The 25,093-nt window shown below is 43.9% G+C and overlaps 1 protein-coding gene across 6 annotated transcripts in view; it reads right to left on the bottom strand.

Annotated features, from left to right (window-relative positions):
- grin2ba (glutamate receptor, ionotropic, N-methyl D-aspartate 2B-a) overlaps positions 1-25,093 on the bottom strand; it is a 141,188-nt gene that overhangs the window by 96,219 nt on the left and 19,876 nt on the right. For all 6 annotated transcript variants that reach the window (XM_082529708.1, XM_082529707.1, XM_082529709.1 and 3 more), the window contains one exon: positions 6,356-6,994. In XM_082529708.1, coding sequence (XP_082385834.1) covers positions 6,356-6,994 — 639 coding nt within the window. The remainder of the gene's footprint in view (positions 1-6,355; positions 6,995-25,093) is intronic.

Below are 25,093 nucleotides of genomic sequence, written 5' to 3'. Positions count from 1 at the left end.
GACTGGAACAGACAGAAACAGAATGGGGGGGAGGCAAGAAATAAAAACAGACAAAGAGAAACTCGGAGAGAGAGAGAGCGACGTCAGGCAGAGGAACACTCGCTTTTTAATTCTCTTATCGTTTACAAATTGCTCCTAATTGCATCTATGTTTTAGCGAGGACGCGGTCCTGCCAAGCCGAACGGCACATTACATTAATAGAGTACAGGACCTCGGTGATTGCTACAACAATAGGTGCTATTGTAGGACATTAATTGGGAATATAAATGCAGAAACGTTTATGTTCAACCGCCCCGGATAAAAACCCCAAGAGGGCACGGTGAGCGTACAGAAACGACGCCTAAACAAGTCTGTTTCTTTTGGGGCCCAAAATTTGAAAGAACAGCTCCTCCTAACTATAGGGTAAAACGTAAACACAGAGAATGACCGGAACATGCTTCTTCAGAGGTACGGGCGTTAATTGCACCACTGAACTCCCTCTTGGCGCTGTGATTAAATGGTTCAACTGGCTTACTTGCGCACTCCACGGCAATTACGTCTGGCTCCGGTTCAACATCAGCCCGGTCTCCTCTGAACACAAAGGCACGCAGACGGGGACGACTCGCGCTCGTACACAAAATTGCTCTCTCTCTCTCCCCTCACAAAAGGCTCGGGACACCCGCAGTGCAAATGACCACGTTTGGAGCGGTGAAAACAGCTGAATTATTTGGGCAAAAGTTAATTGATCGCATCCTGCTGTTTGGCTTCTGAAGAAAGCTGCCAGTCGCACAATGGATGCGAGGGAACAGATTTGTTTGTGTGCCCGAGCGCCCGAGCATCCCCCCGTGGATGCTTTGTGTGTGGATGCGATGGTGTCGTGGAAACAGTTTAGACTTTCTTAGAATATCTGTTTAATATGCATCCATTAATCCCCCTTGTGACACATGTTACTGTACATTTATGGAGGGAAAAAAGCATGTGTGCCATCATTTTGCATCCTCCTGCATGTGTGCAAATGTTATTCATATTATATTACAGTTTCCAGTAATCAGGGTTGGCTGCGTTCCCCTTTTTCTCGTTAATTGCTGACGATCTTATAGCTAAATCCTATGCACAAGCAGATGCTATCTCCCTCCTAATCTACAACGACTGCCTCCTCCCTCAGATTGGTTCACTATTCTTGTTGCGTAGTGGCCCTGGGGGTGATCGGCAACAACTACAGCTATTTGTGCCACTACAAAGCCGTACCTTCTAGACAAGCTGAGGAAAATAGCGCCGCATGTCTTGATAATATGAGCATTAGCCAGAGCTTTAGATCATGCTGATTACTGCAGTCCAACAGACACTGTAGTGCTACAACAAACAGGGTGGTGCTGGAAATCACTAGTGACAAAAGGACTGGCAGCTACAGTCATGTTGGCTACATAAACACAAACACACAGATGCCTATAGACCCGCACGCACTTAAACAGTTAGATGAGTGCCTGTGTTTTCTCTTTGGTTATCTTATCCAGTCTTTCACAGATGTGCGGACAGCTGTGCTCGATCCGTCTTCTTCTTCTTCCTCTTCCATCCTCCTCCATCCAGGCATAGGCAGATTCTCTTTTTGTTTGGATAGATGGCAACACCACTGCTGCAAATAGGTCTGTGTCGCTCCCCGACTCCCCTCTCTCCCTCTGTTTTCTCAGTCATGTGGCCATCCACACAAAGCACTCATCCTCTTATTTATCGTCATGCCCTCCCTCTTTCCCTCCCTCCCTCATTGATCTTACTCACTGATATAGATGTGAGAGTCTTAATGGAGGCTTAATAGTAAAGGTAAGGAAATCCCAGAAAGTTGATTCTGTTGTGGACACAGTCGGGTTTTTTGCTTTTGGGTGGGGGGTACCACGAATCTCGGGATGTACCACAATTCATTGTTCATGTTAACTTCCTAGACAAACACATAAAGTTAACCAGGGAGGGACCAACACATACAGAGCAGTATTTAAGGTTTGACTCGTATCATCATCCACTGGAGGATAAACTGGGCGTCATCAGGAGGCTACAACACAGAGCGAACACCGTTCCTGCCAGACACAACAGCCAGGGAAGGAGGAGAACAACATATCAAAGAGGCCCTGAGTAAATGTGCTTATCCCAGCTGAGCGTTTAACAAAGCTGCGAAGAGGCCAAAAGAAAGCTCTGGGTGATTCAGAAGAGAAGAAGAACGAACGCTGCCCAAGCAAAAACCATTGGTGATCCTTTATGTGTCAGGAGTATCGGAACAGCTGAGATGCATTTGTTCAAACCCCAAAATGCTACAAAAACGGGTTCACCCGAAGGATCAGGTCCAACAGCATAAACTGGGCAATAAAGTGTTTGTGGTTCCTGGGAATTATATATCAGGGAAACCAAGGAACCTCTGACAAAGTGGATGGCACAAAATAGAAGAGCAACCTCATCAGGATAAGACGCTGCTCTGTATTTACACCTAATGGGCCTGTAAGTGTAAAAAGAAGGCTTGGTTCTTGGTTTGAATGAGGAGTCAAAGAGTCCATTTACGTGAAAAGGGAATGACCATCGTTGAACCAAGGAGGGGATCTACAATGTGGTTACGGTTGGTGGTTGGTTTGTTGGTGGTTCGATCCCTGGCTGCTCCAGTCTGCATGCTGAACCTTGAGTGTCAATTTTAGAAAACGCTTAGACATGGAAGAAAACGCTTCTGTAAATGAGACATGGATAAAATGCCTTAATTTTTGAGTAGAAGACTCATTTCCCGCAGGCCTCCTTGTATATTGAGAATCAAGAACCTAAGCTTGTGACTTATTGTTAGGCAAAGGTTTTACTTTTAGTTTTAATGTCCTAATGGAACTGTGTACCGTTTATATGAGCTGGGACTGAAGGAGTCACTTGGTTGAGTGATGAAACTTTCTGGGAGATGTGAGTACCCTTTGCCTTGATCCATCTCTCACCTTTCTCCTCTTCATCCGCCTTCTTCCTCATTTGGTGCTAATATGGACCCACCTGGATTCCTCCGCCCATGCCTTTCATCTATTTAACTCTTCCACTTTCATGCTCATACACAACAAATGTGGAAGCTAGAGTCCCACTTATTCCTGGGTAATTCCTTCACTTGGAGCTTTTTGCTTGTTACGGATGTCAAACAAGTCTTAGTGTTTTGGGTAATGATCTCTGACTGTAGGCTATATCAAAGATGGATGTAACTGCTGTGATGTCACCTACTGCTTTGTGAAACCTTGAGTTGAGCTGGAGTTTAGGATAAGCTATTACTAAAGTTAACTGCACATTAAAACAGATATTTGGTGTTGTCCACGTGTGCACGTGTATTTTGGTAAACTCAGGTTTTCATTTGCATCTTGGCAAATGAGATGAGCTACTCACCATTGGTGTCTCAGCTGCAAATAGCCAGATATGATGGCGAGTCTGACTGAAACCACTGTGTGCAGTTTCACACCACAGATAATCCTCCATTTTGAAACAAAGTATCACCGAGATTTCTAAAAAAAATTTCTGCAATGATTCCAAACGAGTGCGCTCATGAACTCTGCAGGAAAATATTGTGGAGGTCAGAACAGAAAGCCATTATCGCATAGACTTTTATAGGACGTCTTTGCGCACCCACAGGTATCGCCATCTGGTGGTTTTCAGACAGAATGCAGGTTTTTAGCATTGGCGTTTTTCCGACCCCAAAGCTACGTCCGTGTTTTCCGCTGTCTACTGTCTACTGAACATGTGATTCCACGAGGATCCGCTCACTTCTGGAGTCAGCCTTTAATTTAGGGAACTGCAGTTTCAGCCCCAAAGCATGTTCCTTGGTAATGATACTGCTTTGTAAGTAACACTCATGCATGCATGAAAAAGAGCATTTTTCTGATAAAGATCCAGTTTGACTCTTCACACTTACTCTCCTGCAGAGTGCCCGTTTTATGGAATTATCTTGTACCAGTCCTGAAAACTCTCCTCTCCAGCACACACTAAAACCCCAAACACAACATTCCCCACCTTCTCCGTCGTTTCCTGTTATCATCTTTCCTCGGATGTGTAATGAAAAAGGAGGGGTTATGCTGTCAACTGTAATAGCAGCATTTGGCCTTCAGTCTTGGCGGATGCACTCATTTGTGTGTGTGTGTGTGTGTGTGTGTGTGCGCGCGAGCATGTGATGATTAGGAGCCCTAAGATAAACGCCCCGTACTCCATCCCTATTTCCCAATCTTTGTCAGTCCATTTCCTGGAGATGCTCTCTCAGAAAAAAACACACAAATACCAAAAGCCAATTTTTCTTAAGCTCTATAACTCTGCCTTTCATTTTATCTTCCATACTTTATCGCTTTTTCTCCATCGCAGCTGTCCGCGAGAGAGGAAACTTTCCCCCTCTCTCTTTATCTCTCTCAGCACCTACCACTCACTTTTAGACACAGTATCCCCCCCTTCCCCTCAAGTCTGAATGGTCTTAAACTGACTACTTTTGTGCCCTCTGGCCACATCTGCCCGTCTCGTCTACAGGCAGCCCCCATCTGAACCCCACCTGATCCACGTCCCGCCTCTCCCTTCCTACCCACTTTCCCTCAAAGTAGAATTTAGTCCCCTCAGTCTCATTTCCTCCCCCCGCTATCTCAATTTCTCTATTTTCACTCATGTATTTTGCGTTCCCTCCCTCTCCTGCCTTCTGATCCTTCCCTGCTATACTTTCGGCACTCCGTTGTCTCAGCCCATTAGGCAGACACAAATCCGTTCGGGGACACTGAGCCTTGGTGCGACCTCGTCCCTCCTGACTCCCCCAGACCTCAGCGCAGCCAGGAGGAAGCTCTCAGGGGAGGCAGTCTCTGGCTTGCAGTTGGGGGAAATCCATTTAATCCTTCTCCACAAAACGCTGCTCTTTTTCCACCGCGTGGTGCACTTAGGGCCACGTGCACTTAATTAACAACACCGCTGCTGCACACACACACAAACATCTTCACACGGGCCCATTCCTTCTTTCTCGTGGATTTTCTTCAGCCTGTGTTTTTGCATTCGGTGAAGCACAAATAGAAATTTTAATATTTAACACAGTTGGATGACGATTGGAGTTCTTGAAATGATTTATACAGTTTTGTTTTCTTTAAAAAAAAATGTGATTAGCAGGTCTGGGTGTGGGGGTGCGTGTCTGTACGAGGACTGAACTGTGAGCATAGATGTGTCCGCCAAGCAGCAGTGTCTGCAATTGGAGTGGAGCAGTTTTAAATGGGAGCAGACGGTTCTCTGCCACTTCGCTCCTTAGAGCTCTAATGAGAAGGAACAGAGAGAAGAGTTTCAGTGGTGGCCGCTGGCCTCGGCGTGTCACTGCAGCTCACATCTCTGCTGGCGCAACGACCTGTTGCCACCAAGAGGGTACGCGGACAAACTAGAGGATGACTACATGAAGACGTGGATGGCAGAGATAAGACTGAGACACCAGGTTTCACTCTCCGTCATAGATCTATACTTTTTTCCTTAACTGTGTGTGTGTGTTTTTCCCAGCCAGCACCAAATGAATGAGCTGATTTTGAGAAGCGGAGTCCAAATCCAGATCCCAGGCGGACACAGATAAAGCAGCAGCAGATTGTTTTATCCCATTAGGCAGGGCGTAGTAAATAGGCAGAGATCTAGCTCTCTATTCTGGTGCAATCTCCAGCTGATCCTGTCACTGGCATCAGCTCTGTTGGCACTTTGTCTTTCAAGTGAGACACCCCAGCTTAGCATTGCTGTCTGTCTGTCTGTCTGTCTGCATGTCTGCAAACAGGAACAGGAAGGTGGTGGAGGAAGAGTCAAGAAGCCCTCTGTTACAGTCAAGCTATGCTTTCTCTGTTTTATTGAGGCTTCATTATAACATAAAATTACACGAAAGTGCTTTGTGTCATTTTTAAGTCATACTTGCACACATGAATAGTGCAGAACCACAGTTTTTTTACTCTTACTGCCAAATACAAACTCACCTATTTGATAGCAGACGTTTAAGGCCAGGGTTGCTTTCCATCACCTAGGCTACGTCTGGAGACTTTAAATCCATATTTTGTTGATTGGAAAACGTAATCAATCCGTGACAAGATTTCACGGGGGGAAAGCAGTGGGAACAGCGTGATTGACAGCAGCCAATCGGAAATGAAACGCAGCTGAGATTTAAGGTTAGAGTGAGGACTGGCCTTGTGAGAAGCAAAAACAGCGTTACCTTCTCCTCCAGCGTGCCAGTTTGATAAGTTGTCTGTGCCAGTCAACCAATAACAAGACAAGAATTGGAGGTGTACATGTGGTTTGGCATAATTGGATATTTTGTATTTTAATATTAAGACACAGCCTACACATAAATGGTGCTAATTCCTTTTTACAAAAGCTGTCCTCTTGTGTGGAAGTGACCTACCTTGGCAGCCATGATCATGGAGGAGCCTCCGCGTACTCCGAGAATGGGGATATGCGTCTGGGCTGAAATGAAGTCCAGGATCTGGGCGATGGCCTCCTGGTCAGTGTCATCCCCAAACACCACGCCCTGTAGCCAGTGCTCCGTCATGAGGTCGCAGATGCTCTTGATAATGCTCTTAGGGTCAGTCTCATTCATGGTCAGAACTTCAACATTCGGCGCCATGTGAATGAAGTCTTCCTTCTCTCGGGCCCCGGCCAGCGCCACTTCACTGGAGTTGCCCACCAGAACGACAGCGATGCTGAAGACGTGCAAGATGTTGGGCAGGGCCATGTGGTGGGGAGGAGGCTGAGGGATGGGAATATAGTGGCTGCCACCGCCTCCTCCGCCGGGCTTGTCTCTCCGTGAGTGGCAGGCCGGGGGCAGGTGGAGAAGGCAGAGGAGCAGGAGAAGGAGGGACAGGCAGAGAGACGAACCGGTGCGGTGGTGGCGGAACGGCGGCGGGGGTGGATGTAGGGTTCGGACCCGTTCTTGCTCCTGAGCAACCGAGGGGGTGCCAGAGCAAGCCCTGGCATGGCCGCAAGGTGGGGAGCAGCCGCGGCATCCGCAGACAGGCATGGTGTAGGAGTGGGAGAGCAATACCTGCCGAGACAAGGAGGAGAAGAAGATGGAGATAGGAAAGAGAAGAAAAGGAGGTAGGCAGAGATTTGACAAAACAAGATGACAGAGAAGAAGGAAAGAGAAAAAAAGAAGCGGGAGATGAAGAGAAACAGAGGTTAACAAATGAACTGCCAATCAGGGCTGGATGCATCATATGAATCAAAGCATAATTTAATGTCAGTTCAAAGAAATGGGACAAAGAAGGAAGAGAAATATCAAGACAAAGCAAACTTTAAAAGGAAAATAGAGATAAGAGATGAGGTCAAATTTCTGGTATGGATACACAGATCTGATATTTGGATCAGAAATTGGACTGACAGCGATTCGAAAAGCTACATTTCTGCCTTCAGTTCATGCAGTGTTTACTCCACCCATCATCACTTCACCGACTAGTAGGGATGCTAACACTGCTTCAGTAACACTGATAGTGTTCCCCTGTGTGCTTTTCTATCCGGGTATGATTTTAGTACATTGGCAGCGTGTTTGTGGTCATTGCCATGCTGAAAACGAAGCTGCTGTCAATAAGATGCTTTCTCATGATTGTTCTCATGACTCATAGGTCAGTTTTCAAAATGCTTCTGAAAATGGTTAAGTACAAGGACTGAAAGAAACACTTTCAGAAAGTCTGGAGAACTACTGTGCATGACCACTTTAGAAATTATAACAAAGCCTGGCTACTTGGAACCAACATGCAAAGAAATAAGGGATGGCTCAAGACAAGGAACTAAATCATTGCTTCCTTCACTTCACCTGTGAGTAGTCGGATCTATTTTGTGTATGCGGAAGTAAACAAACGCTGATTGCAGAGAAAAGAGGAACCGCTGCAGCAGTAAATGGGAGCAAAGCAAAAACCTGAGTTGGAGCGAAAGGAGTGCAAATGAAAAAAGGCGAATAAGCCAAATACAGTTTTTGATTCGAGGTGTTTTTCATGTATTGTTTTACTAATAAAATCAGTAAATATATTCTTGGATGTAATAATTTTGTTTTACAACGCTGCGTAATATCAGCGAAGATCCAAACTGTTGGTCATTTTATATTTCATCTTAAACATAAAGCATTGCTTTAGCTGCGCCTCCTCTCACACACCCACAGCGCTGGTTGCTGTCGTCATGATATAGCTTTGTTATATTTGTCTTTTAATGAATATCTAGCTAAAAAAAATAGATGATATTGATTAATATTCCAGTATCAACACTAACAGAGACACACGCGACATAATGGAGCACAGTTCAGAGTTTTCAAGTATAATCTTACAAGCATCAATTATTCATGTGGACTCCTGAAGCAGCACTATAGTATAAGGATGATATAAACTCTCCCTCCAGATGAGACGGCTGAGAGTGCAGCAGAGGAAGGAGGGACGAACAGAGCGAGCGAACTCAAAAACCATAAAGGGCAGATGGAGGGAGAGACGGCTCCTCGCCAACTTCAGCTGACTGACTAACTGTCTGGAGCGAGATGACTGACACACCGACCTGAGATGAGGACAAACCGACTAACGCCGGAATTGATTAAGGGATTGACGGCAAAGGTGCTCGGAGCAGCTCGCGAGGCTTTGATATGATACCCGCCCACCTCACTCAACCCCTATTGGCCTAGTTTAAGCACTTTCACTCGTCTGCTGTCCGTCCCTCCATCCTTTCACCTCCCTCCCACGTTCTACTTGACCGTATCTCTCTCTCTCTTGCCTGCTGTCTGATTCCCTCTTCCCTGCGCATTATTTATAGAGCTTTTCATTAACGAAGATGCAGAGGGGCCAGGTGAGCGACCGAAGGAAAGGAAAAGAGAGAAATCAGCGAGATCCAGAAATGATTCGAGGAGAGGTGAAAAAGACAGCTGGAGCGATGACGCCGGACATGAAAAAGAAGATGTCTGTGTTCTCTACGTGTTTACATCTGAGTGAGTGGGAGGGCATGCGTCCTCTTGAGCTTATCAGCATATAGCTGGTGTAGGTGTAACAGTCGGAGGGAATAGATGTTCACTTTGGTTTCGTGGGCAGACATACCCAGGGCGATGGGGGTGTAGCTTCTCATAAACTTGCTTCTGAGCGGTGTATTGTGCGCGTCTCTTGTACATGACTGCTGCTAACGAGGCAGATGGAAGGTACAAAGAAGAACAAAAAACGCTAAAACAAAGCGACGCTGACAGCTAGTAAGACAGGAAATGACAGAGAGGAAGGACGAGATTGAAAGAGGGATAAAGGGACGGGCGCAGAGATGACAGAACAACTTCTTTAGCCGAGACTAATTGCTGGAGGTTCGTCAGCGCTAATTACAGGTCCCTGTGTTAATAGTCAACTGCACACCACTCTCCAGGAAGGACCCGAGAAGCGGGAGGGATGGATCGAGGGAGGGCTGATAAGAGGCATGAGGAAAGAAAAAAGGAGAGGAGGAGGGCGGGCAAAGGAAACGAAAAGAGAGGCAAACTGAGGAGGACCTCAGTGAGAGGCATAAAAGATTTTTTTAAAAAAGGAGAAAAAAAAGAGGAGCAGGAGAGAGGGGGAGAGATTAGAGAGCGGGATGGAGGAGAAGAGGAGAAACAAGAGGAAAAAGACAAGCAGAGAGGGAGCAAGAGAGAGAGAGATGCCCTCTTTGAATCTGGACTTCTCTGGCAGCACTCTGTTTCCATGGCAACAATTAAAATAAGCCTTCATGCGCACAGACACAGTTGATGGACACAGAGATACACACACGCACACTCACACATTTTGTAATAAGCATTGATCATATAAGTGCAGCAGAAGTCCAGAGCACTGCTGCGCGTCCTTAAAGTGGGTGTAGTTCACACACCAACTTATTACCATTAACATGGAGACCTTTGATACAGCCGGCATGTGAACAAACACACACACACACACACACATACAATTACTTTTTTTATAATGTTCCTCTCCCTTTCTCTCCGCATCACATATATATTACCCTGCAGCCACACACACACACACACACACACACCCCTGGGGTGCAGATTATATTAGCCAACGCGCCGTGTAACTCCAACGATCACTCAGAAAGATGAGGCCATTAAAAAGTGCCACAGCGAGCCCAAGCTCACAAAGAAACACAAAATGAAACTGTAGATTACACGGACGAGGCTCCGCCACCAAATGACCCCAATTCGCCGTCGCCCGGCCCTCACATCTCACCCATCATTTGCTCCATTAGCCAAACGAGTGCACATCACTGCCATATCAGTTACACACGGATGGATCGTGGATAGCCTCCACCAGCTCAAGGCCATATAGGTTCCACCCCACTCCGACCCCAACCACACACACACACACAAAGGGAAGAACAGTTTTAGAGGGGAACCACCTATAAACACTCATCTTTCTTTGCAAATGAATACCTATCTGTCCTATCTCCTATATGTGAGTGTTGGACCAAAACTTCAGGGACACCACACGTTTATACAGGAGTAACTTTAAGTGTTTAAGTGTGCCCTCCTTCTTTGGCTCTAATGAGAACTTAATTTACAAAATGGACATCATGTTTTATTCAATAAGATGTGAAACTAGCATTAGAGACCATAAACCCATTTCAAATAGTGAGATGAGGTTGTAGATCAAGGAAGCTAAAGGATCATTTTCTCACAGACTTTTATGTAATTGGTCTTTTTGCAATCATTACCGGCTGATCATTACAAAGAATGCAGACTTAAGGAGCTCCTGTTTGGGCTTTACACCATGTTCATCATCTTATATATACATTTATGGCGGGCACTTATGCCGTTCATCATACAGCAGCATAAACACACATATACTTTATTTTGTGTGTGTGCAGGTCAAGATGCTGAGGAGCCAAATATCTTCTGAGTATGCTGGAGCCCATTAACCGATTAATGGGTTAATTAACAGGAAATATATCAGCCTCTTTTATGATACTAAATTAAACTGTTATGGAAATTTTAAAATAGCCAAAGCTTAAAATAAGGTCCAGCAAATTTGCCTCTTAGGGACTATATAAAAGCAAACCATCCACTATCCTAATGACTGGAGTTGCAATGCTGGTGTAATTTGCACAACATATTCTTATAGAGTATGAATCTATGTTTACGGTAAAATGCACAGGATCAAGGACAGGACATTTCTTATAGTCACTATTGCCTCAATCTCCATTGCTGTAATGCCACAAGACATTAGGGGCCTAGAGAACAGTTATAACAGTTCTTACGGTAAATGTTCAATCACTGATCGGTTCCTGGAGTTTGCTGGCTGCCCTCACAAAGAGGCTGCTGTTTTTCAGATCTGGTTTGGAACTATGGATGAATGTTAGCCTGTTGCTAACTCAGGCACATGCACAGCAATATTTATTAACTCTTTTTTACCACTGGTATGTCAGGAGGCCCATTTTACAAGCACTCTTTAGATGACTGTAACTCTGTTACAGTTTGTGCTAGAGACAAAATCCAAATGGTTTCGGAAAGAAGGGAAGACAAGCTTTACAGGGATGTATCACAGCAGCATAAGACACTCCCACTGTCTGAAAGAATTAGCCTGAACACAAACAGAAAAATAGATTTCACCATGTGTGCTTCACATTACCATCATTCCTCAAACATTTTGGGATAGAGAGAAAATTCAAAAGGCTCCTGAAATTATAATATAGGTCCAGGCAGCCTGTTTGATCCTTGGATGATGATGGGTTAATGTGCACTGTCCCTGTTAAAAATAAAAAATAAAAAAACAATCAAATAAAATCAACCAGTTAGGGAATACACATTTTTCCCCAAGTGATTTGGTGTTGCCAGGGCCCCACTGACCGGTCTCTAGGAATGTGTGACTGGGGCCTCACTCAATTAGGCAGGAGGACACTGTTTCCAGTAGTTATGCATCCCAACCAAAAAAGCCTGCTGTTACTAAGTGTGCCCAAATGGCCAATAAACCAGGAAGAGTAGGCCAACACTCTGTGCAGTCTGCAGGTTATGCAGACTGCACAGAGTGTGATGATGAGGACCCAAAACGCAGACACAGAAAGCAGGCAGGACATAACAGAAAGTACACAAGGCAAAAACACAAAGCCCCAGAGGAGAAGCACAGTCTGTAACATAAAGTTCAAAAAGGAACCACAAAGTATAAGCACAGGAACACTGATCAAGAAACCACACAGGACATGAAAACAGACACTGAGAAAGACTAAGGAGAAGACCACTATATATACAAAAAAGGGCAACGAGGGGAGCTGGACATAGCTGGGGAAAACAAGACAGCTAAACTGAATCACAAAATGAGTCGGGGGGGGGGGGGAGTAAAACTAAAAACAAGGCACAAGGGACAAAATGACTATCAACATAAAGTATGAAAACACCTAAAAAAGAGACAGTGACTTAACAAGAAGACACGGGGAGCACAGGGGAGGAAGGATAAACTGAATACAGGAACAACAAGACTGCAAAACTAAGAAAACCTGAGAATGTAAAACTAGATCAAATCACCCAGGAAATAAAAATCAAGCAGAAAATAAAGCCCATAACTCAAAACGCTGCGCCAAAGACATACGGCTCGTACTGCTGCAGGAATTTGAAAGAGGAAGGGACGCAGATATTGTAGTGCCGTAATTGGCTTCCCTGTTCATCTTTTTGCTGTTATTTTGGGGGCTTTGCTACCTATAAATCACATGCTTCTAACTAACAAAGAGTCCACAGGGTAAATGTTACAGGGAAGGTCATGAAGCTGTCCACTATGAAAAAAAAACCCCAAACACACACAAAATATGCAATCAGGAAAATTGTCTTTCATGTCAATCAGAAAAGACAGTTTCTATTTAATATATCTGACTGAACAGCAATCTGTTCCAATCACAAGATATTCTCCTTTTGCAGCAATAAATCCACACAGGACGAGAAACACTGCTGCCAAGAAACGGTTTGTGTGCTTGCGGGTAGTATAATTGTGTGTATAGCTGATGAATTTAGTTTGAAAGGTTGCGAACAGCACTCGCAGTGGCCTGCTCTCTCCCTAATGCGTTTTTAGAACTGACATTTATGTCTTTTGTCCAAATGAAAGCCAGCAGGAAGAATGTCTCCTCGCCGCTAAGCTTTACTGAAGAGACACCTTTTGATTTGAACTTGATCCGCCGGCACCGGACAATATTAGGAACATCTTCCGATTGTTGGCAGCGTTTTGAGGAGGCGAGCCCCTGCCGCCCCGGGGGATGTGACCGGGCCACATAGCGGGTCACCGCGCAGCATACTGATGAGAGGAGAAATCAGCTGGACGCCAGCATCGCTGCCAAACCTACAATACGTGAGCATGTGATAGAAATGCTTGTCTAATGTGTGAACTCATTATAAACCTGCTCTGATAAATATTCATGCAGACTGTCTGTGCAGCCCACTGTGGAGGTGGAAGGTGCTGTGTGTGTGTGTGTGTGTGTGTGTGTGTGTGTGTGTGTGTGTGTGTGTGTGTGTGTGTGTGTGTGTGTGTTTGGGCCTGTGTCTGAACATGATGTTCTGATGCAGCCACTCACCAGCCCCCTCAGCAAAGCAGACCGGCCAGGCTTTGCAGTCACATGTTCACTAGGATTCAGGACCAATCTACTGACATAATGGTCTCTATTTCCAGAAAAAGGGGACACTGAAGCACCCATCGTGCCCTTCCTCCCCAATTCCCTCCTTATCTTTCTTCCATTTTAACTCGGTGTAACCCTTTCGTTCTCTCGCTTTATAGTTTTGTCTCTGAACAATGCTTCCTCTCAGTTCTCCCACTTATCTCTCTCTTGTGCTCGCACTCTCTCATCACGCTCTTCTCATTATGTGGTAAGTGTCAGGTTTGTCGATGGCGTTATTTGCATGAAAACTGGAGGACAAAGGCGCTCGGTCATTTTTCACAATTATTGCCCAGTTTTGATATTTGGAAAGACATGCAGACGATGGCATTCAAATGTCTATGGCGCATGTACATTATCTTAACCGCCAAGTCAGGCGCGCTGCGACGGCCTCATTTCTCCTTTTAATTGAAATAAGAATGTCATGAGGAGAGGCTCGTACGTCAGGAGCTGCAGCGCTGAGGATAAGCACCGGGAGTTTGAGAAATAGCCCGCTTTTGCACACTGGAGGCTACTAACGAGTGTAATTCGTTTGTCAGTCCGAGCTTGTGATTTCATTACAGCAAGCAAATGTTCTGCAAGGGGAAAAGACTATTTTTAACAGCTGTAATCGAAGGCTGTTGAGTTGTTTGGCATCACATTGCGCGTTCTTTGTGATCCAAGGCTAAACCCTCAGGCAGCACCTTGCTGACAGGTGATGAAAGAAAACGTTACCTGGACAACCTCTTTGACCACACAGCAGCGAGACACGGGGGCGGTTGATCACACACACACAACTGGTGACACTGTGGTGGGTGGGAGGAACGGAGCAGACTACTCAGGCCTTAAGCTGAAATCCTTGTTACCTTCAAGTCTTTATTTAAAAATAGTTTATAAGTTTATTTCTATTTTTACAGGTTTGAGATTAGGTGTTGTTGAGGAAAGTAGTCTATGATTACGCCTCTGCATGCATTTTATACTGTATTTATAATTGGAGTGTATGTGTATGTAAGTTTAGTTCTGTACGGCTTCTGCTGTTGTCGATGCTTTTGCTGTGAAGGTAGGTAGGCAGGTAGAGTACTGGGCAACCTAACTGACATCCCCTCTGCAGAAATCCCACTTAGAGAGCCGCACTGTGTTATTTTACTCCATTTTTGTCTGGACAAGATGTGGTTTGACATTAAAAGTGAATCTCTCTGTCTGACTTTCTTTGCAGCTGCTGCAGAACTGGTGAGAAGGTCCTGCTCAAGGTTAATACTCCATTTTCAGAGTAATGAGGTTCAGGTAGCCTCTGGTGCAAACTACTAATAATAAATTGTTGTTATTCCTTCATTTATTTATACAGATATGTTGGCAGTGTGTTTATGTTCAGTTAGAACAGTTGTTATAATTAGAGCAGGAGTGATATGATGAGTTTTAACATATCAGTCATTGTTAAGTACAGAAGAGAAGAGAGAAACACCCTTCAAACCGCTTTTCGGTGTTGCGCTTGCATAGTTTGTCCACCAGGGGGCTCTCTGCAACTTTCCTGCTGACAACAGGTGTTTAGAGCACTACAAACATACAGCTGATCAGAGCAGAGTTAGGCAAAGCCTAAACGAGCAATCCACCACTTGTTGTGACAATAAAGCAATATTATTTTTAAGATTGATTGTCATATTAACTTAGTAAGGACAACTACACTTAACAAATGTTACAGAAATGTGTTTATTTTTCATGCGTCTGAAAGAAATGTTTTTTTTTTAAATTACCAAATATCTGTATTGCATCAGTTTTTAAAATCCTATATCAATCGTGCTTCAGCTATATCTATATGTACAGATAGATAGATAGATAGATAGATAGATAGATAGATAGATAGATAGATAGATAGATAGATAGAAACATATTATTGAATAACAGGCTACAGTATAAGCTATAGGAAGATCCTAATAAAGCATTATTAAATGCATTATGAGTTTAAAAATTTGCAGTAAATTGCTTAAGAATGGATCCAATATGACGAGTTAAAATGGAACTATAGCTGTTCCGGTTAAGTGATCATAGGTACTGCACTGAATGCAATGCAAAGTTAGCCCTTTAGCAAATCATGCAGTTTTTCCTCCAGTTACAAGACTGCTTGAATTAACTGTCCTTAATGAATTGATAATAGTTTGAGGATATAAATTCCAGCCACCCAAAGTTATGTGTGACTGGTCACAAAAAGCAGAAGAAAACCGTGTAAATACTGAACCAAAGAACTGTTTAAAAGCCCAAGTTAACACTGGATATATACAACTATCCATCATAATTCCAAACTTCAAAGCACAGAAGCGTGTCACCTAGTTAATTATCCTGTCTGTGGATTAAGTATTATGAATTTAGAATCCACTCCGAGCTTCTGTGCTTCTGTTCTCCACTGGATTATGCTTTGTATCCAAAATACAAGGAACTTTTTACTTTATTTATCTGGCTTGATAATATTAGACACATGCTCTTCATTTATGCATTGTTCATTCTAGCTTTATAAAGGTGTCCTGCTGAATCAGTCAATCAGGTGACTGTTGCACACTATCCATACATCTATCCACCGCTGCTTGTCCGGGTTTGAAGACAAAGACGGTTTGTGGAGACACAAGTCCAGGAAGCATCCTAAACATTTACCGTTTGGCGTAAAAAAGAATAGTGGCCCTACTCTGAGCCCCTCTCAAACAACTGAGGTCCTCACTCCATCTCTTTGGCTGAGCCCAGACAGCATTCAGAAGAAGCTCATTTTCGCTACGACCTCATTCTTTCGCTCATTACCCACAGCTCGTGGAAACAGGTGAGGGTGGGAAAGCAGATCATCCGGTAAATTGACAACTTCACTTTCGCATTCAGCTTTCTCTTCACCACAGCAGGCTGGTCTGTCAGTCTCCCGCTTTGTCCTTTCATCAATAGTGAACAAGACACTGAGATACTTGGGACAGCAGCTCATTCCTAACTTGGGGTGCGCATTATACCCTTTACTGATTGAGAACCATGGATAGCCAGAACCTCCTAGGTGGTAATTCTCATGTCAGCAGCTACAAACTGCCCCACTTCAGCCTGGTTGTTCCTCATTGAAGCCAACAGAACCATATCATCTGCAAAAAGCAGAGACAAGATCCTGACACCATCAGACCCAACAACCTGCACAGCTTGGTGGGGTGCTGGAAAACAATTATGAACAAAATCGTTGACAAACTCAAAGGCTAACCTTTGTCGACGAGACCACCACCACTGGGATTGCATCCAAACCAAGTTCTCATTAAAGTTGTACCGTCAGGATCGGTACCCTCTCAAATTAAATGTGGCTTTATTGACCCTTGAAAATACTTAAATATTGTGCACTATAGTCAGAATTCTAGTTCTGGACTAATATACAGTAGAGGGACTATGATATAGCCAAAACAGGCATATAGTTTACATGAGGTGTAGTCCAAAATTATTATTTTTTTAGTTATGAAGCTTGTTTGGCTGAATAGAAAAGTTAATGATACAATTACAGTTGTGATAACACAAGCGCCACCACTTGAAATTGCTGCCTTTAAATATCTCAACAGAACTGTTCTTCACTGATTTAAACCCCAAAAGTGCTTTATTCTAAAACGCATAGTCTGTACTAAACTTTAGATTTACCTTATTTTGCTAACGTGTGTTTTGTTCTCCTAATGCAAGTGAAATCTCTGACTGACTGTAACTTGAAAACGAACAACTGCAAGAGTTACCCACAGATCTTTTGGGGGATTCTTGGAGACTTCACTTTGCATTGATCAGCTGGGCTGCTAATTCGGAGAGATGAACATTCCTGTCATTTGTTTTCAAATTTGTGCAGCTTTAAGATGTGCACTTTGATTGAATATTTCACCATTACTAAGAACCCTGTTTCCACAGGATGTGCTTATTTTTTCATATGACTGTAAGTGCAGGAGCAAAACTTTGCCACTTCAGGATAGAAATGATGCAACTGATACCAAATATTGCCTATAACGAAGTAACCACAGTGCAGATGTGCTTTCTATTTTCTCAGCAGCTGCTTCTGGCAGTTTGCAGGCCACAGGGTTGCAGAGTGAGTCCACAAACCATTCAAGGAAGCTCCCACAGGAGGCAGTCCAGTGGGGGAAAGAGTATTGCAACACCAGGGCCCCATACTCCCTTGGCTAATTTACTGGGCAGAGACAGTCACAATGTGAAGCATTTCCTCATCGTTTTGTGAAATGTGGCAGCTGTTGAACGGGTACAAGCGCCAGCAGCTGTTTGATGATGTGCTGGTACTTCAGCTGAGGGAGTCAGATGCAGGGATAATGCATGATCAGCTTGCTCATCCACACATCTCCCATCAAGCCAAGGGTCACACTGGAGTGAAAGCAGTTTTGCCTATAGTCTCGGGTGGTGTGTGTATGCATGCTTGTGCAGAGTGTGTCATTGTAGGCATGTTTCATGTTTGCAGCTAAACATCTTCCAACTACTATCAGCTGTTTATTTTTGCATATCAAGTCTCTTATAGACATTGAGACACTTAAATACGTCAGACTGACAAATGTGTTTTGACAACACTCAGGGAGATAAGCGCTTGGTCTCCGGGATCTCTCCCTGGGACATGTTTCTATTTACACCTCCTCTACCGCGCACAAGAGACGCTTAATCTTCCCCGTGATTTGTGGCTTCATCTCCAAAATCCCTTTTCTCCACTTGTTCTTTTTCCTCTTCCTTCCTTACTTGTCTCTTACTTCCCCTCTGCTTCCTTTCATCTATTCGCCTTCTCTCCCCTCTGACGCCGTACATCAGCATTAGCGCTTCAGCCCATGTGTCATTGTGAAAGACCTTTACAGCAGCATTCATATGGGTGCAGTTACGCAGCAGACTGCATTGTTGTGGAAACGCAATGCTAAGGATAGGAAGAGCGCGATGCATTGACCTCCCCGTGCCAATAACAGCACTGTAATCACTTTAAATGTGTTTTATTGTCAGCTTTTCACAGATTAGAACCACCAATAATCTGTCCTCCTCCGTCCATCTCATTCCAAGCTGTTATTTTTGGCACTGGGATTCTGCCTTTTTGGATTAGTAGGAGTGCAAGTTTTTTTTTTCTTCTTCTATGAGAGTCCTTATGTGTAGTGAGGAATAACAATATTGTACAGAATGATATCTACATGCTCCCCTATATTGTGGGGATAAATAACCTCAGGTGGATGTTTTGCTGGAACCATTTCTTTTCTTTTCTTTTTTTTTTTTAATGGGACATAATGTGTCTGCACGCTCTGAATCTGCCTTCTCAACTGGAAATAAAAATCTCATGGGAACAGTTGGATAGACAAAAAGCCAAGCCCTGAAATATGCTTATGCAAGAACATAGCCTAATCCACTACTGTACTATGTCTAACGAGTCTGCCGATACAAGACACAATACTAACACTGCAAAAAGTAGAGTGCAATAAATAGTGTGCATAGAGGTAAAATGTTGCGTTGAGGAACTTTAGCACACTTTTATTTTAGTTGTTTACAAAAGGAAACCTGATAATTGGTCAGCTGACCTCACAAAAAAACAAAGAATAGCAAAGAGGTTATGTAAAAAAAATCATCCACGTATAATCCTTTATAGACCTGTCTAATTCATACCACCTAGGCTAACACACTCTAGGAGAGCTATATTTCCCTGCTCTCCCCTCAGGCTGAATATTGACTGATGACTTTCATTTTCGGCTATCAATTCATGCTGCTAATTTTACACATTTCAATTAATTCCAGGTGTTCTTGCGCAGGAGTTGCTATGATTAGAAGCTCCACGAGGATTAGGTTTTCTCTATCTCGGGGCTTTTGTCACGGTCCTGGGTCTTATGACCCAGTGTTTTGAGTTTGAGTTCATTTTGATGTTTATAGTTTATGTTAAGCCCTTCAGGTTTTCTAAGTTCATTTGTTACCATGTCTAGGTGATTTTAGTTCTTATTAATTCCCCCTCATGTTTCCAACCCATGTTAAGTCTCCCCTGCTCTTCATGTGTTTCATGTCTGTGTCTTACGTTGTCAAGTTCTGGTTGTCATGTCTGCGTTTCATTATGCTTCCTGTTTTATTTTGGAAGGAGTCATGTGTTCTTGGTTCTTTGTATTTAGCTTCACTGCTCCTGTCATTAGGTTCATGTTAGTCAGCTGTTTCCTCATGTGTCTCCACTTCCCCTGATCACCTCATGTGTGTATTTAAGTCTTCTGTTTTTGCATGTCATTTGTCAGGTCGTCTGCTTATCCATACCCTCACTTCAGCATTCTATGTCAGTTCACCATGTTTAAGGTTTTTCGTGTTTAGCTTTAGTTCACCCAGTTTAGGTTATGGTTTAGTGTTCACCTGTGTCCTGCTGTTTGTACTCCTTTTTTGTTGGCCTCAATAAACGGCTTATTTTCTGTTAAATCTACGCCACGTTCAGTTTATGGAGTTGCGTTTGGGTCCTTTTTGCCAACACCTACAGTCTGCCCTCGCCAGACTGACAGCTTTCTGCTGTTTTTCCAGCAAGAGCTCCAAATGCACAAATGCACATACATACAGATCTCATCTCCGGCATTTTTTTTTTAGGTGGGGGTGATGTTTTTTCGCATGATCATCACAATTTACTTGCAGGCCTAAGGCTGTCATGGCTGTCTCTCTTGCAGCCTTCCCAGGCTGCTTGTGCCGAGCGCCTCTCTCTCTCTGCTGCAGGATGATGATGAGACTCCCCACAGGGATAATGACATCTAAGAGCGCCTCTCCAATGGATGTCCCCTGGATTTAATCGCACCCAAAGCTCAGCCCGGGAGAGACATGCACCCAAGAGACAGCAGCAAAAACATTACAGACACGCAGAGACAGGCAGCTTTGCCAGTTCGACAGGCAGCAGCCGCTGAGATGCACAAAGACGTAGAGTCGGTCAGACCGGCCAGCTCATCGGCAGACATCCAGCAGGAATGGAAGCAGACAGGAACAAACACACTGCCACAGGTGAACACCTAAGCATAGTGGGTGGCACCACAGTGAAACTGCTCTCTGCAAAGCTAAGACAGCTTTTCTAATCCAAAGAAGAGTATGACAAGATGTCTACTGATGCAGCGATCAGCCACAACATTACAACCACCTGCCTAATATTGCATTTATCTGCCCTGTGCCGCCGAAGCAGCTCTGATTCACCGAGACATGCATATACATGTAGCTCAACATCTTGAGCTCTCTGGAGATGTTCCTGAAAGGTTTAGCAGTGTGGTAGGGTGTACTATCCTGCTAGGAGGTTGCTGCCATTGGGGAGTGCCATTTAAGACAAATAGATTATTGATCTTATTCCTTCATCAGTTTTAATGTAGCTGATCGGTGTGAAACTGCCTTGGTGAAACTCCTTTCAGGTGATGCAAAGCTATCCAGTGTGTAAAATCAGCTTTTAAAAGAACCTGTTACTAGTAGAGAAATTCTTCTCCGCTCGCTCCCGTCCCATCTTCACTCACAAAAAAGCCTTCCAGCTAGCAGAGATTCGGCATCTTGCTCAAGGACACCTCTGCAGGTCAGACAGTCATCACAGTTCCTACTGTGCAAACCTTCTGCTCTCCTTAAATTGCTCATCAGCGGTGAAATCCAGTGCACATCATTAGAGATCTTTGATACAGGCATAAAAAACAGGCGGCAACAATCTGTTTCCTAATTACTGTAATTAGAAGGTGTTTTATCTTTTTTAATAGGGATACAACAAGTAAAGTGTAATTGTTCTGTTTGTTTAACACCTTAACTGCTTGCAATTACACAGAGGGTAAAAAACAAAAAAAATCGTCAGAACATTTGCATCTGAAATGCCGTCGTATGATACAAACCCAACACTTGAACCAACTTTTCAAAAAGCTCTCTGATGCACCAACAGCTTACTTATGAATATTCATTGATGCAAATATATCCACATGGTGGGTAGACTACGGGGAGCGGGTGTAAGAGATGATCTGACTCTAGCTCAGGTCAGGAGACCTCCTGAGCCTCTCTTCGCCTGTCGCCATGGCTACCAGGAGGACTCCATTTGCAGTGGCGTAGTCAATCGCTCCAGTACCTTCAATTAGCAACCCATTATCATTCATGAGTTTGTTTGTGCAAAGCTGTAAGATGGAATTCCAGTTAGTCCTTCCTCCCTGCACTCGCCTGCTGATATAAAGTTAAGGGTAGCAGAGGTGGCAGCGCCGCAGCGGCACCCCCCTGCGCCGCGTTCCACTGAGCTAATTTCCACTCCGCCGAGGCCTGGCTCATGCCCATATCTCCCTAAGACGATGTCAGTTGTACTTGCAAGACACGCAAAGGTCATAAATTAGCAATAAAGTCCCTTTGAATGAGAGATACTGTTCAGCTTCAACCTGATGGTACTCCAAAGAGAAGCTTTTAAGACTCACTCTTCTGCATATAAATGTATTCATAGAGTTGGGTTTGCTCTGTTTCTGACAGTAAAGCACGGCCATTGTCCCCAGTCTTTGCCGCTATTCTTTGTACATCTTCCAGCTAAAAACCAGGAGCTACTTTCCCTGCAGAGCTGATTTGAATTGCGTGACCTGGGCTGAATGCTCTCGCTTCTCTTTAATGGAAGCATCCAACTCAACAGCTACTAACCTCACTTGATGCGGCACAGCTAAAAGAGTGGCATCATACAATAAACAAGGCCCACTGGCCTAGTAGTCCTCCTGGCTGTTTCTGTGATATAATAGCGTTGACCCCAGCGGCGCCGGAGCCTCCATATTGAGTTTTTATGTTTATGCAACCAGTAAGCTCCTCAACTATTTCACAATGCTGTCACAGTCTTCAGTGGCTGCGCGTGGCCGTGGCTTTTGCTGTGTGGACACTCTCAATTTCTGGTGGAAAATTGAGTCGCATGCAACAAGAGGCAAAGTGAGAGCGAGAAGCAGACCGAATGAGACAAAGAGACGGAGAGGAGTCAGAGGGGGAGAGCAAATGAGCCCTGTATATTTTATTCAGTGGCAGCAGAGTACAATTCATAATCAGGGCCGACTGATTCACAGTTTTAATTAAAAAGTAGCCTTATAGTGCCGGTGGTAACATTTTGATTTATGGAGACCCGACCACAGGCTCCCATCCACCAGGGGAGAGCGAGTTCAAGAGGAAGACGGGTGGGAAGAGGAGAGGAGAGGAGGGAGTGCTAACACTCATGAGGAGGTGAAGTGTCTCATTTCTCACAGCAAGGTGGATGGCACTGTGGGCACATAACTCAGTACAAGTGTGACAGAGTGCAGGTGCATGACAAGCTATATAGGTCTGTCTCTGCGCATGCGAGGCTCATCGATATATTGATACAGCTAATATTAGCGCCAGATTTGCAATTCCATGACAGCATCACATCCTTTTTGTTTTGACTGTCAAAGAAACAGTTACATGTAGTTTATGCTGACTCAGACTTTTCACAAGTGCACGGCCATGTCGGTCTTTAGGAGCTCAGAGTTTAGACGCATAGGGCGATGCTGCAACAACTTTTCTGACAGGAATTTTCCTAAAAACTCCTTAAACTTCCCCTTCCTTCTTGTTTAAACTTCTTGAATGGTGACGTCACATTTGGTGCATGATACAACCAACGCCCATGAAACAGGCTGCGGAAATAAACCGCTGTGGACGGCTGGATCTCTTGAGTGGGGTTTTGGGGCCTGTAGGTGTCTGTAATCCATAGCCAAGGGTTCTGCAAAATAATTTATAATTTAAGTATATAATTGAATTATTTACTATTATAAATTATAAAATTGTGCTGGAATATGTTGGTGCAGATAAACAAAACAAGAACTCCTGAGTCCCTCGCCACCGCCCCCATTATCTTTGGGACAACAGAAACTCTGATATGATTGTACCACATCCGAAGTATTTGGTTGTGGAAAAGGTTGTAATTTGCAACAAATGAAAAATATAATGGTTCTATAACCATGTTCAAGGGATTCACTCATTTCCCAACATTTTGGACCAGCGGACATCCCAGGAATCCACTGCATGGATAAATTCATCAATCCATCCATCTTCCACTTACCCAGTTCAGCGTTGCAGAGGATGTACAGCCTATCCCAGCAGTCTTAGGGCATAAGAGAGGTAGACTAAAGGTATCCACCGACTTCACATCACTAATGCCTATGTAGCAGTGATTGCTGTAAGTCAAAGAATTTCACTGGCAATCCCTCATCTCTTGTTGTCACTTCGCTGTTAATCTCTTCCTGTGTGTCTAACCCCCTTTAGAGTGCAAATGGTAAAAAGCCTATGCTTGATCAACTCTGTCAGGATTATGAGGGGGGAAACTTAGAAAACTTACTTTACTATAAGTGATCTCTAGCTACAAAAAGTTTGGAAACTAAACAGCTAATCAAATGGAGCTTATTTTTACTAACATTTAGGAGTGGGTTCAGGAGAAGAGAATACAAGAGATGGAAAAACCCTGATTAGCCAGAAAACCACTTCATATACCAATGAAAAAGCACTGTGCGCTTTTAGGCTTCTGAACTTTAAGTGAACATCAGAAACATAATGAACTACGTGCATTGTTTGGGGCAGAAAGGGGACTAAAAGGTTCTCATTTTATGTACAAAAAACAGCCAAAGCAGAAACACTCGCATGCTTCTATCACAGTTAAACCTTTCATTTCACCATAACGTTCCTGCTTTCAAATATTAGCATCAGCATCGGACTTAAAGACTGCAGCGTCAGTCCGAGTCCAGCTCGTACGTTAACAGTTACCCTTCATGATTCATGCCTTTGACCTGACACAGAAAACTTTAAGAAAAAAAAAGAATAGCATAAATGAGTATCAGAAGATAGATAGGAGATGGTATAGATATTGGCTGCAGAACAAAAAAGCCTTTTGGAAAACAGCCAGCACTGCAAATTTAAGCAGGGCTGATGGAATTTGCTTTGGTCTGACAGTAATGTTACGTTTATGTCAGGCCCTCCATTTAAATCACCACATAACAGAATCCCTCGATACAGACAGATTTTAATTAAAAAAAAAAAAAGAGAGAGAGAGAAAGGAGAGATAAATGCAGAGACAGCATGACAGAAAAGAGAGAGAGAGAGAGAGAGATGGAGCATTAGATGAGAAAAATGATGCGGAGAGAACAGAGGAGTTCTGAAGTGAGATAGAACAGTGAGTGACAGAAAAGGGGAAAGAAAGCGATTACATGAGTGAGATAAGTGGAAAGTAAGAGCTCATTCTGCAGTGAAGTGAAAACAGAAAAGCACAGTGTGTCTCTACATTAGTTATTCCTGCATTTTATATTTTTTTCTGTCCCAGTGCCTAAATGTTCTAGGGCTTCACCGTATGCATGTGTTGTTGCTTCCTTCTGTGCCTCTCTGTTCTTTTGTCACTCTTGCTGATTGACTGTTTTAAAGTTCTGGCTCACATCCAAACACCACAGTGAAAGTGCACACACACACACACACACGCACACACACACACACACACACACACACATACAAAAAAAAGCACTATCATGAGCATTGACCCAACTCACACAGGTAAACGCAAGCACACCCAAGATGGCTGCATCACTTTAAACGATGCATATGCATACTTTGAAATAATCCATTT

Source organism: Aulonocara stuartgranti (genome assembly GCF_965226115.1).
Source record: "Aulonocara stuartgranti genome assembly, chromosome: 4".
In the NCBI taxonomy this organism is placed as follows: Eukaryota; Metazoa; Chordata; class Actinopteri; order Cichliformes; family Cichlidae; genus Aulonocara; species Aulonocara stuartgranti.
This window is presented reverse-complemented; position numbering and strand designations above follow the sequence as displayed.